A 16,078-nucleotide genomic window follows, 5' to 3' on the forward strand; every position below is an offset into this window, starting at 1 on the left:
GCTGTAGCCCCCTTGATAAAGATATTCGGGTATTTTCTTAGATCACTCAGGTAACCACCTGCTTCAGATAAGCCCCAAAACAGCTTCATTGATGCTGACATACTCAAGCTAGAAATTGGCGAATTTTGAGTGTTTGATGACATGTCTTTGTTCGGAACTACAGGCCTATATGACTTTTGTGAAGCCTTTGTTGGCATCTAAGGGTTAAAAGAAAACCTTGTGATCTGAAGGGCCAGAATTTACTAAGCAAATGTTTCTAGATTGACGGTCTACCTTTGAGGCAGCTGTATGTTTTAAAGGAGAAGTCTGGTGATATTGTATAATTATCTTATTGTCAACAGATCCCATGAAATAATGAATTGATCCTATCTGTGTATCCAAAGCCTGATATCTTATTCATCTGTGCAACTGAGCTCCATTGATGTTCAAAAACTATTTGAAAACACATCAGTGAGCCACACTGGATGACATGCTCCATCACGATAAGCATGGGCACTAGTTTATTTTATCCCACAATGACTGTCCTGATCCCTGTTTCAGAATGTGGGATTAGTGAAAACTCTGAGTATGTTAAACCTAAAATGAGGGAAACTCTGGGTTAATGTTTAACAGACTGAGATCAGATAAACCCTACATCAGTAACTCCAGCAACTTATGCTTTGAAGCTAACCTCCTCAGTAGGAGGTCACAGACTTTCTCTCTCCTGTGATAACTGTAGCAGCTGTCTGACACACCATTTCATTTCTGTCGATATCAAAGTGTTGTGTTCACTATGTGATGGCACTGATGTTACTGTACTAGTATAACGTCATGTATACAACGACTGCGAGGCATATTTTCAGGTGCTGAAGTGAGCTGTTTAATCCGGAACAACCAGCAAAGAAGAACAGTCAAAGAGTAAGCCCAAAAACGGCCAAAACCCAACCTGAACAAAACACTCACACCCTCAGGCGGCAGCCAGGGAAAATTACCAGAACAGACACATAACACAATACATCACTTCTCCTCACAACTTATTAGATTGTAGTCCCCTGTAAGAAATTTATGTTTTAGATTGTAGGCTTTGGAACTAAGTTTTTAACAAGTCTATTTAACAATCACTTGAGAGACACATTGTTATAATTATCAAAGGGTCATTCTCTCCAAACAGATGTGGGCAGACAGACACTACGGGGGCAGTGACGATACTTTTCAATTCATACATTAACATGACTGATCTCAGGACATGTCTAGGACTATATGCTAAATGCTAGCAACATTTGCACGAGGTCACCATTCTCAGCCTCCTCCTGTACTGTACGCATAAAGGAATGATTCATCACACGTTTGACTCCATTATTGTTATTACAACCCCCCACAAAACTTAAGGGGTTTCTAATGACACATGGAAAGTTCCAACAGAACCACACTGAAATACTTAATGACAGATCACAAATTCACCCCCAAAAACGCCCATCACTCAACGTACATTTTGTAACAAAACCTAACTGAGGTTGGGGGTAGACTGCCCCACACTTTGAGTCTTTCTGAGGATTATTCTTGCCAGGGAGACGAGACTTACGAAGTGGTGGAGCACATGCTCTTGCCAAAAGTCCCCGAAAAGGTAAGGTGGTCAGGGAGTAAAATGACCCGCGAAGAGTACCTCTTAATAGTCTCTGGAGGGGCATGAACTTCGACTGGTCCTTCAGTCCTTGTATGGGAGACTGGATGATCTTTTTGGAGGGTGGATCCAGCCCCACCACTGTAGGAAAAGTCAGTCTTTCATGGGGACAGCAGCCCTTTGAACCACAAAGGCCAGTTGTGGTGGCTGTCTTGGGGCAAACATTGCCAGGTCACAGACCCGCATCTGGTCTGTGAGGTGTTTCCAGTGTAGTGCAGAGCCCACATCCACTGTGCAAGACTCTGGCCCCGCCTGGGACACCATCACACCAGGCATCCACTTCTCCTCCCGCCACCTATAATCACGGACCAGAACAGAGGCCACAGCTGCAAAACCCCTGTCCTCGGCAAAAGGGGCCCTGCAATTCTGCTGGCCGCCTTAGCCCAATACACCACAGCAGCCACACTTGATTTGAGTAGGTCAAAGCAGGATCGGTGCCAACGGCGGAGGAAGGTCATGGCGTATGAAGTATTTCTGTAGCTGAGCAGGAACAACTCCAGCCTATGCTGCACTGTGGTTGACCCCTGGAAGCTTTCAATGAATGCTTCAGCGACCTCCCAAAACGCTTTTTATTTACCTGTTGCCATTGTATTATTGGAGCTCTATGATGATGATGGCTTTTTTTTTTCCATCCCCTCACACACACTTCTGGGAACAGGGCACTGGTGCTGCAAATTATCCTAACCTAACCTCAAACCACTGGTGTTTTAATCCGCTATATAGATATAAAACAGTCCTAAGCAAATGTACTATTTTCTTACTTTGAGTAACATTTAATAATGTCCCCTTAAAGTGTATATTTATGATCCATTTTAAAAGACTTAACAGACAGGTTAGCAAAGTCAGAAAATATTGAAACACAGACTGGCGCTTCTTTGGTTTTGGTCTTTGTGGGTTGTTGACCTTTTCAATAATATTTCCAGCTTTAAAAATCATATCGCATTTCAGTGAGTTCATTCTCATTAAAAGTGTCTTCAGCCTGCAGGTATAGCTCCCTGCCAATTCATCTGAAGGACACAGGTCACATCAGGTGGCAGAAAAAAAAAAAAAAAGGGATGCCTTCATCATGGATCCCTCATGGCAACCAAACCATAACGGATCCTATTTGAATTGAATGATGTTTGTTATAGAGCAAACATCTATAGACCATTAGCAGCCTTTATGTAAACAATTCAGATTCAGTGTAGGGTGTTTCATTGGTTTCTTTGTAAAAGGATAGGATGAAAGGAGAAAACGGGTCGGACATTGAAAGGTGGGTACTGTAGGTAAGCTAAAACCCTCGCACAAGTTTCTAAACTATAGTTGTTTTGCTGGAGAAACTACAAAAGGAACTTTAACTTGTTCACTGGGCATTTTGTCACCAGAAAAAGGATTTCCGTACAACAACAAATGTTTGAGGATATTTTTGAAAAAATAAAACAAACAAACTTACATTTGTCAAAAAAGCATGATGCAAAAAACAAGAATTAAATAAAGTATTAGTTCCTCTCAGTAATGCAGTTCATAACTTTGCTCATGCACAGTCTGACTCTTGTGGATCCAAGTCGTCCAGGGCAAATTATAAACTCACTCCAAAGACAAGCAACCATTCCATATCTGGCATGACATTCAGTTGTTGTGCAATAAAATATTGTCTTCTGGGCCCTGCCCAGCAGTCTTTCCATGGCGTTTGATTAGATTTTCTATCTTCCAGCTCTGACCACTGCACTGCTGGACAACAAGTTTGTAATAGCCGTCTTCATCCATTGCAACTTCTAGACATTTCTTTGATTCTCTGTTCTGGATCTGTCCTTTCTGGGAATAAAATAATAAATAATACATTTCTCCAAATAGAGTGACCTCTTTGGTGTGCATTTGTATTTTAAGACTGTAATATTTACCTGTTTAAAATCCCACAGCATGTGGAAGTTCTTCTGCTGGGCCAGTTTGCAGTTGTAGAGTCCTGGGTAGACTCCGGTGCCGGGGTCCACCAGACAGCGGTTGCTGCTGTACTTGTGAGATTTGATTCCGCCGATGTAGAGTTGGCCATCAGAGCGATAATAACAGTGCTATACCAAAGAACAATAATTATCCACGAACAAACAAAAACAACAGTCTGTGTGCATATGGTGGATTCTCTGAACATACCTGTGGTGAGTAGTTGTGGCATGCATATACAATGGGTGTGTTCCCAGGAACTGGGCCTTGGTCAACACAGAGATCTGGCTTCAGGTCATTAATCAGCTGCCAACACAACATCATATACATAATCATCTAATGATTTAACTTAAACGCAGAATACACTAAAAGGCTGGCGATATTCTTGGTGTTGTCAACCAATCCAATGAAAAGACCAAAACCAACTCTGGGTCCGTGCTGACCTTCGTGGATGCTGGAACAATGAATTGCAGATACACATTTGTGCTCTGGTGAGTACAGCAGCAGTATGATGTATGTGTGATTGACTCAAAATAAACTACACTGCTTGTTGGTTTTTGTATTTTCATGGGATTTGTTGACAATATATAATTGCAGCAGACTTCCATTGCCATTTGCATCATCGGTTCCCAACATGGGAGTCAGGACACCAAACCTGAGTGTGACAAGGACAGTTAACAAGATACAAAAAAAAAAATCTTTATCTAATCTTTCCTTTTATTTTGTCCTCTTCGGGCCTTTAATTGCTTGTGTGTGAAAGGGTTGTAATCTCACATAAAAACAATCCACTTGCTGGGTTATTCCATTACCTCTGACGGCCAGTTTACCTAATCCTATGTGAAGACTCTGGGTCAGATTTTTCAGGGAGTCCAATGGCTGTGACTGCATACACCCTACCGAGCTTCTTGCCTTCCGATTCTGTACCAGTGCAAAATACTATAGTTGTATGGGTTTTGGGTTCACATTACTTCAGCTATCGTGATCCATATTACTATCCTGTGTACCACTGGTAATAATGTCATAGTGTTGATTTTAACCTGCAAGAAATAATGTAACAGTACAAAGTAAAGGAGCGATTTGTTATACTAGCAGGTAGTGATGCAAGGCAGGGGCAGCCAGCTAACATGGATGTACCGCTCTTTGCTTCATAACATTCAATTTGGATATATTGTCGTTTTACAGATCCTCAGGTACACAGCTTCTTCACTGAAGATCATCATATTGTCCCTTTAAGGGGTCAGAAGCCAAAAAGGTTGGAAACCACTAGTTTACGTGACAGTTCAGTGTAATATCCAGGGAGGAAAATGGAAGAGAGGTGCTCTTGCTATTGCAGTAGAAAGCGCTATTGCAACTGCTCTGTAGTCACCATATCAAAGACTGGTTTTATTTGAGGCAGATGTGAAGATTTTTTAACTAGAGGGAGCTGGAGTACCTGCAATAGAGTATTCATGCGTCCTGTGAAAAACTACTCTGAATAAATACAGGGTCAAAAAACATCTTAAGCCAAACTATACAACTGACTTGCTGCTATCATCATCATCATCCGGTGACTTGGATGAATTAGTGTCGTCATGGGAATCAATAGGATGGTGAAGAAAGTGTTTAAATGTATTGAATAAAACCCAAATGAAGCCTTCTGAAGCATGACTGTCACACCTGCAGATTCAGACTTCAAATGCAGTGGTCACATTTGATATTGTTTCTACTCACCGTTCCATAACCCAGCAGATCCTGCAGAGGGTCCAGCAAGGGGTAAATATTATCCAGATACCACTTAAAGGGCTTGCAATTCAGCCTCTCTCTCAGCTTTTTCCTCTCCGATACATCCCCAATGTCTATCCCATGATTCTGTAGGAAACATCAGGGTAAAAACGCCACAAAAGGTTTGATCAGTAAGAGGAACTATAGGGTTTGCACAAGTTATGAAGCCAAATTTGTGTATTGAGAGAAGTTTTAATTTATGTGAGTAAAGAGGTGACATCCCTTACCTCTAGGGGAAGGTTCCAGGCAATGTTGACATTGTATTTATATTCATCCATCCACACCTCCGCCACCCTCAGAGCATTACGCTTTACCATTACACTCAAGTCTGGGAGGTAAGGCTTGATGGCCCGTTCAATGTGGGCAATTTTAGAGCAAGGTATGACTTCTATGCTTCCTCCACACAGCCACACCTGGAAAAACAAAAAGGTAAATATTTTAAAAGTAAAGTTTAAGGGCATTTAACACACACCCACACACACACACACATTTATTGCAAGGAAAAATTACCACTGCACTACAAAGCAAACAATTTAGGGAGTCCAAAGCAATGTGCACGCTGCTCAAATATACACATATTCGCATCCCAGAAAGCTACGCTATGCTGCTAGCATGGCTAAATACAAATAACCTCTGAGCAACCATTCCAAACACAGTTCTATTTTGATTTTAATTGCAGTATTTTAGTCACTTTGAAATATCCCGTAAATCTTACCCGGATGCCGAGTTCCACATTTTCACCTCCATAAATTTTCATTCCACCATCAAGACTTCCGATCTCTCCACAAAACGTCCGATCATCTACAAGAATCCCCATGATGGAGGGGCTCCTCAAAAATGTATATTATGTACACAGTTATGTGTTAAATGACCTTGATATGTGCTTAATTAACAAACATTTGTTCCTCTACCCCATGGAGATATCTCATTGACAGAATTCCTTCCCTAGCCCCTTTACCTATCCTTAACCATCACAACTACATGCATAAACTTGACCCTTACCCAGCTGTAACCTAAAACCACATCTTAACTCTCTAAAAGCAGTCTCGGTGACATGTGTCCCCATGGGTTAGTGTGCTTTCAGGTTAAAGTCCCCACTAAAAACATAAAACACACACACACACACACACACACACACACACACACTATGCAAATAGTTTATTGCAAGGAAAAATTTATATTGCACAATAAAGCAAACAATTTAGCAAGTCCAAACCAATATGCACACTACATTTAAATGTTCCATTCTTTGTCCTTAGCATATCGCAGCATGCATCAAACATCTTAGATCACTCAGTTACCTTGTACTGTTTACAGGGGTGCACATCTTTGGGTGAAATTCGCCATTTGAATCCGATATAGGTCATGTATGTGATTCATGTAGATGAGTTTTTCAAAAGGGTAATGCGGACCCAGCCTATGCGTAGCCACAATAACTGATTGGTTGGCTTGGTATCATTGCATTTCGTCCTAGCCCCCAAGAGGAGGTCGCTCTGTGAGTAGTTTGTTTTATAAAAACAGCGACACGGATACGTCGTCTGCAGTTGAGATAGAAGGTCAGATAGAAGGAAATAGCGATAAGAAAAAGAAGGTCTGGGTTTGGCTAGCTGGTTATTTAGCTACTGTACCTCAGGAGTGTATATCAAGTTTTTTTAAGCCGATGTGCCCATCCTGTGACTTTCTATGAACCAACCAATCACAGCCTGGATGGGGTGGAACATTAAAACAAAAGTTTGACTGCTACAGCCAAATTCGGAAATGTTGAACTCATTGTTCTGCATATATGGTTTTGACTATTGATGAGTTACTACTTACCATTAACAAACTAGAAACCAATGTTAAATACAAATAACCTCTGAGCAACCATTCCAAAACACAGTTCTATTTTGATTTTAATTACAGTCTTTTAGTCACTTTGAAACATCCCGTAAATCTTACCCGGATGCCGAGCTCCACATTTTCACCGCCATATATTTTCATCCCACCATCAAGGCTTCCGATCTCTCCAAAGAACTTTCGATCGGCTACAAGAATCCCCATGATGGAGGGGCTCCTGAGGACAGAATTTGAAAATAAATGAAAACACCAACTACTCTTCATTCATAAAAAATAGGAGTAATTAGATTGATTAGAGTGAAGGGCCAGTTCCCCAAAGTCACAATCTTTGTAAATGTATATATATATATTTTTTTTTTTTCCCCCCCATGTCTTCAGAAAATATTAAAATTTGCTTCACACAAAATGTCAAATTATAATGTTAAAGTAGTTTTTTGTGTTTTGGGTGAACTGAATGTTTAAACTGGAACTTACTTGCCAGGTTGTGACTCGTCCTTTAAAGCGTACCACTCGGGTCTGAAGGACTCATACAAGCACCACAGAGCCCAGTCGAAGGCATCCGCCGCAGGTATGTAGGGAGTCAGTGCCAAATCATCAAAATTGACTCTGTCAAACACTGGTGTCAGTATCACGGTTCGGTCCTCTTTAATGCGAGCTAACAATGGCTCTGCCCTAAACACACACAGTCACAGTGTAACAGTTACATGACTTGACTGAACAAACAAAAAGTGTGATGACTTGAAAACACAGCCTACAACTTGACAGTGACAACTCAGATCACTCCACTTGGACCAACCATTGCACATGGACTTCTATGTGAGCATCCAAGATGGCCACCACGTCTCCAACAGCAGCCCTCCATCCGGACAGTCTGGCCTGGGTGAGGCCAAGCTGCTCCGAGTGCCTGACTTTCTTCACCAGGCCTGGAACCTCCTCGTGGATGGAGTTGATGTATTCATCCAGTTTCTCCATTAAATCCTCTGCAGAATTTAAATATTTTGTCAAATTAATTCAAGAGCTTTAGAGTCGCTAGTAGACACAAACACAGAACCAAGCAAGCTGTGTCCAGCTGTTTCTAGCATACCCGTAGGAGCCATTATACGTAAGAGGGACAGTGATCTACTTTTAAGTCACTACATTTTCCATTCATACCGTCATCAGTCTGTAATCTGCAATAAGCTTCATTAACCGAATGAGCTGTCAGCCAGGCTGTGTGCACGCAGTTACGCTGAAGAGCGCCAGGTCTCCTCTGTGGTACAGAGACGTGCGCTTATCAGAGACATGAATGAGCTGGACAGATGCAAACAATTAGAAAATCAGACAAATACCTTTTCAGTTAAAAGGCTTTATTGTTCTACTGAAACAACTGAAATCCAGTGAGCGCACACTGCTGGCAGTATTAGAAAGCAGCCTGCGTCGCTCTTTAACAAGCTGGCTGGCGTCAACAGGTGTCGTGCCGAAAAGTGATCGTCTGCCAAAAACTGATGTTTGGTAGTGTAATATCTTTGTTTATATTTGGAAAACGGGCTGTAGCCTAATTAACATGACTTACTGCCAACTTAGATATAAAATGAAGACAATTTTAATTGTTATTATCCTTATGACTCTGCATTATTTTACTTGCTGTGTAGGCCTACCAACCAATCCACTCTTTTTTACCTGTTAAAATAACTTTAAATGGCCAATACAACCCATAAAATGCAGTAGGCTATTTCACTTGACAGTGATTGAAGAGACTGGGCAATACAGCTCCAGCTGGGCAGCAAGCATGATATTTTAAAGTGATCTTATCAACACATTCATGGAGATTTAAAAAAGGAAAATAATTATTAAACGGAAATAGCTAAAGATAATCAACCAGCAAAGCAAATTGCATTCCCTTGAAATAACCATGTTGCAGCTGTTTCAAACCTGATGAACAGCAGATAAAATATATTATTTAGTCATCTACTCAAGGCCGATTATCAGCAGCATTAACTCGGTCACCTACAACATTGCCAAACACATTTCTACCATCTTAGCTCCTTTGGTGGGAAACACGCCTCACCACGTCCAAAACTCTAATGACTTTGTAAACAAAGTTCGAGGACTAAAACTGGATCCAGATGAAACCATGGTATCCTATGACGTGACTTCTTTGTTCACCTGCATCCCCACCATAGAGGCAGTAGGAAACAGCTAACACAAGACAACTAGCCTCAGCCCTGACCAGATATGTAAATTACTCGACCTCTGTCTAAACACCACCTACTTCCAGTACAACGGAGGATTCTACAGACAGAAGCATGGCTGTGCCATGGGCTCACTGGTATCCCCGATTGTGGCAAACATCTACATGGAAGAAGTGGAGAGCAAAGCCCTCAACTCCTTCAGAGGAACAGCACCGAGCCACTGGTACAGATATGTGGACAACACCTGGGTCAAAATTAAAAGCCAGGAAGTGCAAGCCTTCACAGAACACATCAACTCTGTGGACTGCAATATCACGTTCACACGAGAAGATGTTCACAACAACAGTTTGGCCTTCCTGGACTGCGCTGTACACATTGAAGAGGACAGGAGCCTGCAGATTGGTGTTTACAGAAAACCCCCACACACAGACCAATACCTACTGTTCGATTCCCACCACCCACTGGAGCACAAGCTAGGGGTCATGAGAACACTACACCACAGAGTGGAAAACATACCAACAAGCACCCAAGCCAGAGAGAAGGAACAGAACCACCTGAAGGGGGCACTTACAGCCTGTGGAAAACAGCCACAAGATCCAAGAAGAACAAAAGGTCAAACGCAACAACATTGTGATTCCATACGTGTCTGGAGTATCAGAGAAACTCAGGAGGATTTTCAACAAACACAACATCCCTGTGTTTTTTAAACCCAAGAACACACTAAGACAGATGCTGGTACACCCCAAAGACCGCTCACCCAAACACAAGAAAAGCAATCTAGTGTATGCGGTCCAATGCAGTGAGGAATGCACAGACCTGTATATTGGGGAGACTAAACAACCACTACACAAACGCATGGCTCAACACAGAAGGGCCAAGTCCTCAGGTCAAGACTCCATAGTTTACTTACATCTGAAGGACAGAGGACACTCGTTTGAGGACCACCAGCTGCACATTTTAGACAGAGAAGATGGATGGTTTGACAGAGGTGTCAAGGAAGCCATCTACACCCGGGTCGAGAACCTGTTGCTGAACAGAGGAGGGGGTCTACGCCACCACTTATCCCCCACTTACAATGCTGTCCTTTCATCTCTTCCCAGGAATCTTAACAAACGTAACCTATTGGCCTCAGGTGAAGATACCAACGATGGTCTTTCAGTCTTGGCTACCAGTAGTCCTAACGACTGTAACGACTGTCGTTACAGCAACCAGGAACACTAATGAACCAGCAGTATCAACGACCCTGGCAAAAGACCCCACTGAGGTTAAATAGCTGAGTTTCCCTGCCAGTCAGTCAGAACTGAAGAAGTCCTTTGGATGAGGGACGAAACGTCTTCCAGTATCTTCAAACAAATCCAGTTGCCCTTGACTTTAACCTTCGTTGGACATCTACTCAAGGGCTCAGCTGAAGTGATTACTTTACTTAGAGGGATGTTTCTAGTTTTGAAAATGTATTTTAAAAGGTTAATTTAGTTATGTACTCAACTTACATAAAACTCAAGAATACAGGAATAAAAAAAAGGTATCTAAAGACCCAGAGGACCCAACAAATGCTTTGTCTGGAGAGCGGGCTGACCAGGGACAAACTTCTGGGCTACTTTTTTGCCTCCGTCTGTGACCATCCTTGACCTTAAAAATGCAGTGCATGTGTCTCTGCTACGTGTCCATAAACATTCAAAATGTTCAAACAGAAACGAGCATCCTGCTGTATTTTAAGAGGAAGAGGACAGAGGTCACAGGAGAAGGAGAAGAAAAAACTGAGGAGGACGAGCTTGTAAGTTGTATGGATAGCTAGTAGACATAATATATTCTAAAATTCACATGGTAAAAAGACTTTGTTAGAAATATGTTTGTTTGAAATATCACTGACAGCTCACAAGTGTAATGTTAGGATAACTAAATACATTTATACTGTGGCTAGCTACATTAACTAGCAGCTGTTCCATGGTTTTTAATGGTAGTCGGTTTTGTTCTAGTTATATTATACTCCCTCTCTCTGACCCTCTTCCTCTCCGAGTTTTCATAATCTACCATCTCTAGTCTATTCTCCATCTTCTGTCACTACAAAGACCCTCTTTTAGCCACACCAATAAGTACAATCTGTTTTCAAAAGTCATTAGAAATGAGCATTTAAGTGCATTAATTAAAATAAAAATCAGGGGGGCCGACCCCCCCCCAGCATTTCAGCGTCCCCCCCAGTTTCAAAGTCGCTCCTACGTCCCTGGTTTCTAGTCTTCATGCTAAAAGCTAGCTGTCTCCTTTAACACACAAATATGATAGTGGTGTAGATCAACTCACGTAACTCAAGAAAGTAAAGCGTTTACCCAAACTTCTCAAGGTACTGTTACATTCACTTCAATTGTAACCTGTACAATGGACAAATTCATGCAAGCATTTCCTGTTTTGGTGTGAACTCAGATGCAAAAATCTAAAATATCCATCGGTATGGCTACATACCACTATGTGTATGAGATAAAATATATTCTCAGAGTATCAGACATACTCTGATAATAAATTGAGAGCCAGAGCCGTAGCAGGTCGACCTACCATTACTGCTGTGATCGTCCACCAGTATGATTTCTTTCAGCAGCCGAGCTGGCGTCTTGTCTATGATGCTGCAGATGGCCCTTTTGATGACAGAAAGAGCTTCATCCAGGTAGATTAAAACAACACTGATGGTAGGCAGATCCTCTGGGTACTTTTTGTCAGCACACCTGTGAGGGGAAGAAAAAGTGATGCATTTTTTTAATTAAAAAATGCATCACTTTTGCATCTGAATTTTATGTTAATTTTGGATATGAGCTTCGTCTTAGATTAATCATTTGGTCTATAAAATGTTGTAAAATGGTTAAAAAAAGAAACAACCCCCCCAAACTGTATTTCCCCTTCCGGAATGTAATAAAAGTTCTTTTTAAAACAAAATTTTCAATCACCAGGGTCTCACACTAAACAGGCATCATACAGTAAAGCAGTCCATTGTGTGTGATTGAGGTGTAGTTTGTTAGTATGAACAGGAAATGATAATCACCTGGCAGGCCTGGTGTCAGGGATCTCTCTGTTGAGGGGCAGCCTGTCACTGAGGAAGGCGTTGTAGCCGTATCTCTGAAACAAATTCTCGGCCTCCTTCTGCTCCTCCTCTGAAAGCTCATTACCCCACTTGCTGAACAGAGCAGAGTTCGGGTACAGCTTCCTCACCACCTTCCTCTCCTTCTTCACCTCTGGGTTCTTCTTTGGCACTGGTTCCCTCTTTTCAAGTTTATTCATCAGATGGACTGCCAACAGAAGAGTGGATCAGAGTATTTGTTTTATGTTTCTATGCAAACAGAATGACCAGTGGCCAAACAAACAAGTGCTCCTCCCTGAAATATAAATATAGCATGCTCCGTTTCATTAACAAATATATAAATGTTTGTCTTTGCTCTGGTGCAATTAGTATTATGTGCAGTCATTTACTGTTTAACTGTACTTTGTTTAATCTAATCTGAAGTAAATTAATGTGAAAATAGTTTAACATGTGTTCAGGTCAGTTTATTTAGAATTAATCTTTTCAGTCAATTTTCAACCGAAATGCCAAAGATTCATCGGTTTCAAATGTGAGGATTTGCTGCTTTACTTTGTCACATATCAAGGTAATTTATCATTATACAACACAATGTTGAACAAGATGAAAGTAGACAAAACAGTTGATACATTAATTGAAAATAATCAGCAGATAGACAGTTAATGATAATTGTTTGTTGCAGCCCTATTCAATACCACTATTGTTTTAACACAATTTTAATTACCTTGAATTAACTTGAATGTGAAGCTGGTCAATAACATGTTGTTTAACAAGACTGTTATACTGAACCTAAATGTCCAAAAAGAACCTTAACATTTCAGCTATATTTAGCCCAAATACTATGAAGAAGAATCTTAAAATCATGTTTATTCTTTTGGAACCTAGTTTTATACTTTAATAAAAATAAAAAAAGACCTAATGAGAGACTCACGCAGCCTGTTAATGTTCATTTCCATCTTGTCCATCCTATTAAGAATTCTCTGACTCCTGATGGAGTCATTGTTGTGGGCCCTCTGGATTTTCTCTGAATGGGTATGGACCTCCTTCTTAATGGAGCCAAGGTATAGCAGAGCTGCAGTCAAAGCAAAGGCCATGACTGATCCTTTAATCCAGCCAGATCTCATCTTGGTCTGTGGATGTCGTGTTCTGCCTCGCATGAAAGAGGAGGAGAAAGTTTTACCTTGAATCTCAGGTGTTCTCTCTCCTCTTTCTTTCTCTTCACACGCACTCACACAAATACAGTCTCACACATTAACGCACCATAGCTGTGTTATCTGATATCCTGAAGTTCACACCAAATGTAGTTTTCACTTCTGGTTTTCACTCTGATGTCTCTTCGTTTGCATTACACCTGGTATGCAAGGTGTATAGCATTAACTCTAGTTACCTGGGAGTTACCAGCAGTACTCTGCAGGTAACCGGACTGACGGACAAGTCAGGTACAACACCACAACAATATTGTTCAGTCTCCGCTAACAGCATGTTTCACAAATTGTTTTTTTAGGTTTGATAAAGCTGAGAACCTGATTTTATACAAAGGAAAATCTTACTGGGTTCATTTAATTTATATAAAGTTCCCTTTGTAAACTTTGGATTACAAGATGCTACTTTTTAATCAAAATGTAGACAACATGCATTTTCCAACCAAAAGAAACTCTTCTGTATCTGCAAATGTTCAAATAAATTGTGAAGAGAATAGCAGAAGAAAGAAAATAAATACTAAATCTAAAGTTTATGCTGAAAAGGTTTTTTTTTTTCATCTGTAAGGCTTTTTCAAAATAAAACTGGCTAATTGAAATGTTTCCTATGTTTTTTGTACTGACCACATTCTTATGTAATTCCCAGTAAAAAGCTCAAAAGAAGACTAAATTAATGTTCTATATCATCGTGACAGCCTGGCTGCTTGTACTGCTGTTTTCTTCTTGTGGGAGCCTGGGTGGGTCATCAGAGCAACTGCCTGCACCTGAGAGGAGGGAGGGGCCAAATGCTCTCTCTTGCTGGGCAGGTATAATACACTGCTCAAAAAAATAAAGGGAACACTAAAATAACACATCCTATATCTGAATGAATGAAATAATCTCATTAAATACTCTTTACATAGCTGAATGTGCTGACAACAAAATCACACAAAAATTATCAAATCAAATTTATCAACCCATGGAGGTCTGGATGTGGAGTCACACTCAAAATCAAAGTGGAAAACCACACTACAGGCCGATCCAACTTTGATGTAATGTCCTTAAAACAAGTCAAAATGAGGCTCAGTAGTGTATGTGGCCTCTACGTGCCTGTATGACTTCCCTACAACTCCTGGGCATGCATATGTCATCCATACACGCCTTAGACTGCCGACTACATCTATATCTCCACACTCTACCCTATTTCCTTATTAATAAAAATAAATTAACCTGGCTTTTGAACTTTTGTGTATATGTGGACTCGCTTTTGTTAGGAGCCTGAGCCAAGTTTGAAACAATCATTGAGATGGCACATTAAAAAAATCTGTATCACCCAGTAGAACTGGGAAAATAGTTGATATAAATACATTTTTGCTTCTTAGATAAATTATATACAACATAATTCTCAATACGGCGGTGCAATGGCATGGTGGATAGTACTGTGGCCCCACAGCACGAAGGTCCTGGGTTCAAACTCTAAATATTCCTTAGATGTGAGTGTGTGTGGTTGTTTGTCTCAATGTGTCAACCCTGTGTCCACTGGGATTGGCTCCACCCCCAACCCCATAGAATGGATAGATTGATAATTCTCAATACCATATATCATCCTAAATGTGTGCGAATTTGGTTTAGGCCCACATGACCGTAACCATAATTGTGAAACAAACTGCACTCACCCTTTTAACCAGAGCCACATTTGTTTAATCAAATTAAATATCTTTCTTCCAGCTGTGGACAACATTGGTGCAAATTGTTGTAAGTAAAAAATCAAATAACTCTGTTTCACACTTGTTTGTGCATAGAAATACCTGGAAGGCCCCACCCCCCAGCTGAATAATTGAGCACATTAATGAAAATATAAAAACTGCAGGTGCTAGGACTCACTGAGTGGTTTGATGTGTACGTAATTCGGGTGTATGAAATCAAGTGCCAACAAATACACCCCTCAGTGATCCCTCAGAAGCCCCCCCCCCCCCAAAAGTGCATTGTACTTACTATCCCTTTAAATCTACATGTTAGAATTTTTGCCCCTGCATGTCCAGGTTTCATAATGCATTATATACATAAAACATGTTGGACTTTAATTTCCTAACCACACTGATGTCATCCAAGTATTAGATGTGGAAATTCAAACAGGACCCTGCATCCTTGTACTGCCTGATGCGTCACAAACCATCTGTCTGCCTTTGTTAGAGGGGAAAAATGTGTAAATTGTTATACAGTTTCTCTACAGTTAGATTAGAGTACAAATATTTATTTATATCATGTATTCAGGTCTGGAACAATTCCTGTAAATTCATGGCATTATAAACTCTGTTCAGACTTGAGCAAATATTACCCAGAAACTCCTTCTTCCATTTAACTGACCCACTACAAGGACATTACTGTTTACTTAAGTGGTTTGGTAAATAAGCAGAAAGTTGAGCAGAGGAGTCCTGCTTGCTCACTGTGGAAATGTAAAGTTAATTCCTGCTTTGTGTCTTCAGACAAAAGG

The 16,078-nt window shown here is 40.8% G+C and overlaps 1 protein-coding gene across 4 annotated transcripts; it reads right to left on the reverse strand.

The window, feature by feature from the left end:
• Nucleotides 1-835: 835 nt before the first annotated feature.
• Nucleotides 836-14,316, reverse strand: LOC119918422 (probable polypeptide N-acetylgalactosaminyltransferase 8). 4 transcript variants are annotated; one of them, XM_038739161.1, is made up of 13 exons: nt 14,230-14,316; nt 13,667-13,757; nt 13,338-13,552; nt 12,374-12,617; nt 11,893-12,059; nt 7,971-8,154; nt 7,649-7,846; nt 7,277-7,391; nt 5,566-5,751; nt 5,288-5,425; nt 3,788-3,883; nt 3,541-3,708; nt 836-3,454 (listed from the first exon to the last, which is right to left on the reverse strand). In XM_038739161.1, exons 3-13 carry the CDS (start codon nt 13,528-13,530, stop codon nt 3,269-3,271), a joined length of 1,875 nt encoding a protein of 624 aa, XP_038595089.1. In that variant the 5' UTR covers nt 13,531-13,552; nt 13,667-13,757; nt 14,230-14,316; the 3' UTR covers nt 836-3,268. The 4 variants fall into 4 exon arrangements, with proteins under 4 accessions (XP_038595089.1, XP_038595091.1, XP_038595090.1 ...); XM_038739163.1 differs by lacking the exon at nt 13,667-13,757 and having other exon boundaries at nt 14,230-14,308; XM_038739162.1 differs by lacking the exon at nt 14,230-14,316 and having other exon boundaries at nt 13,667-14,124.
• Between the last annotated feature and the right edge of the window lie 1,762 nt (nt 14,317-16,078).

The sequence above is a fragment of the Micropterus salmoides genome, unplaced genomic scaffold, assembly GCF_014851395.1.
Source record: "Micropterus salmoides isolate LMB-PRFRI ecotype aquatic unplaced genomic scaffold, ASM1485139v1 Ms_hic_scaffold_23, whole genome shotgun sequence".
In the NCBI taxonomy this organism is placed as follows: Eukaryota; Metazoa; Chordata; class Actinopteri; order Centrarchiformes; family Centrarchidae; genus Micropterus; species Micropterus salmoides.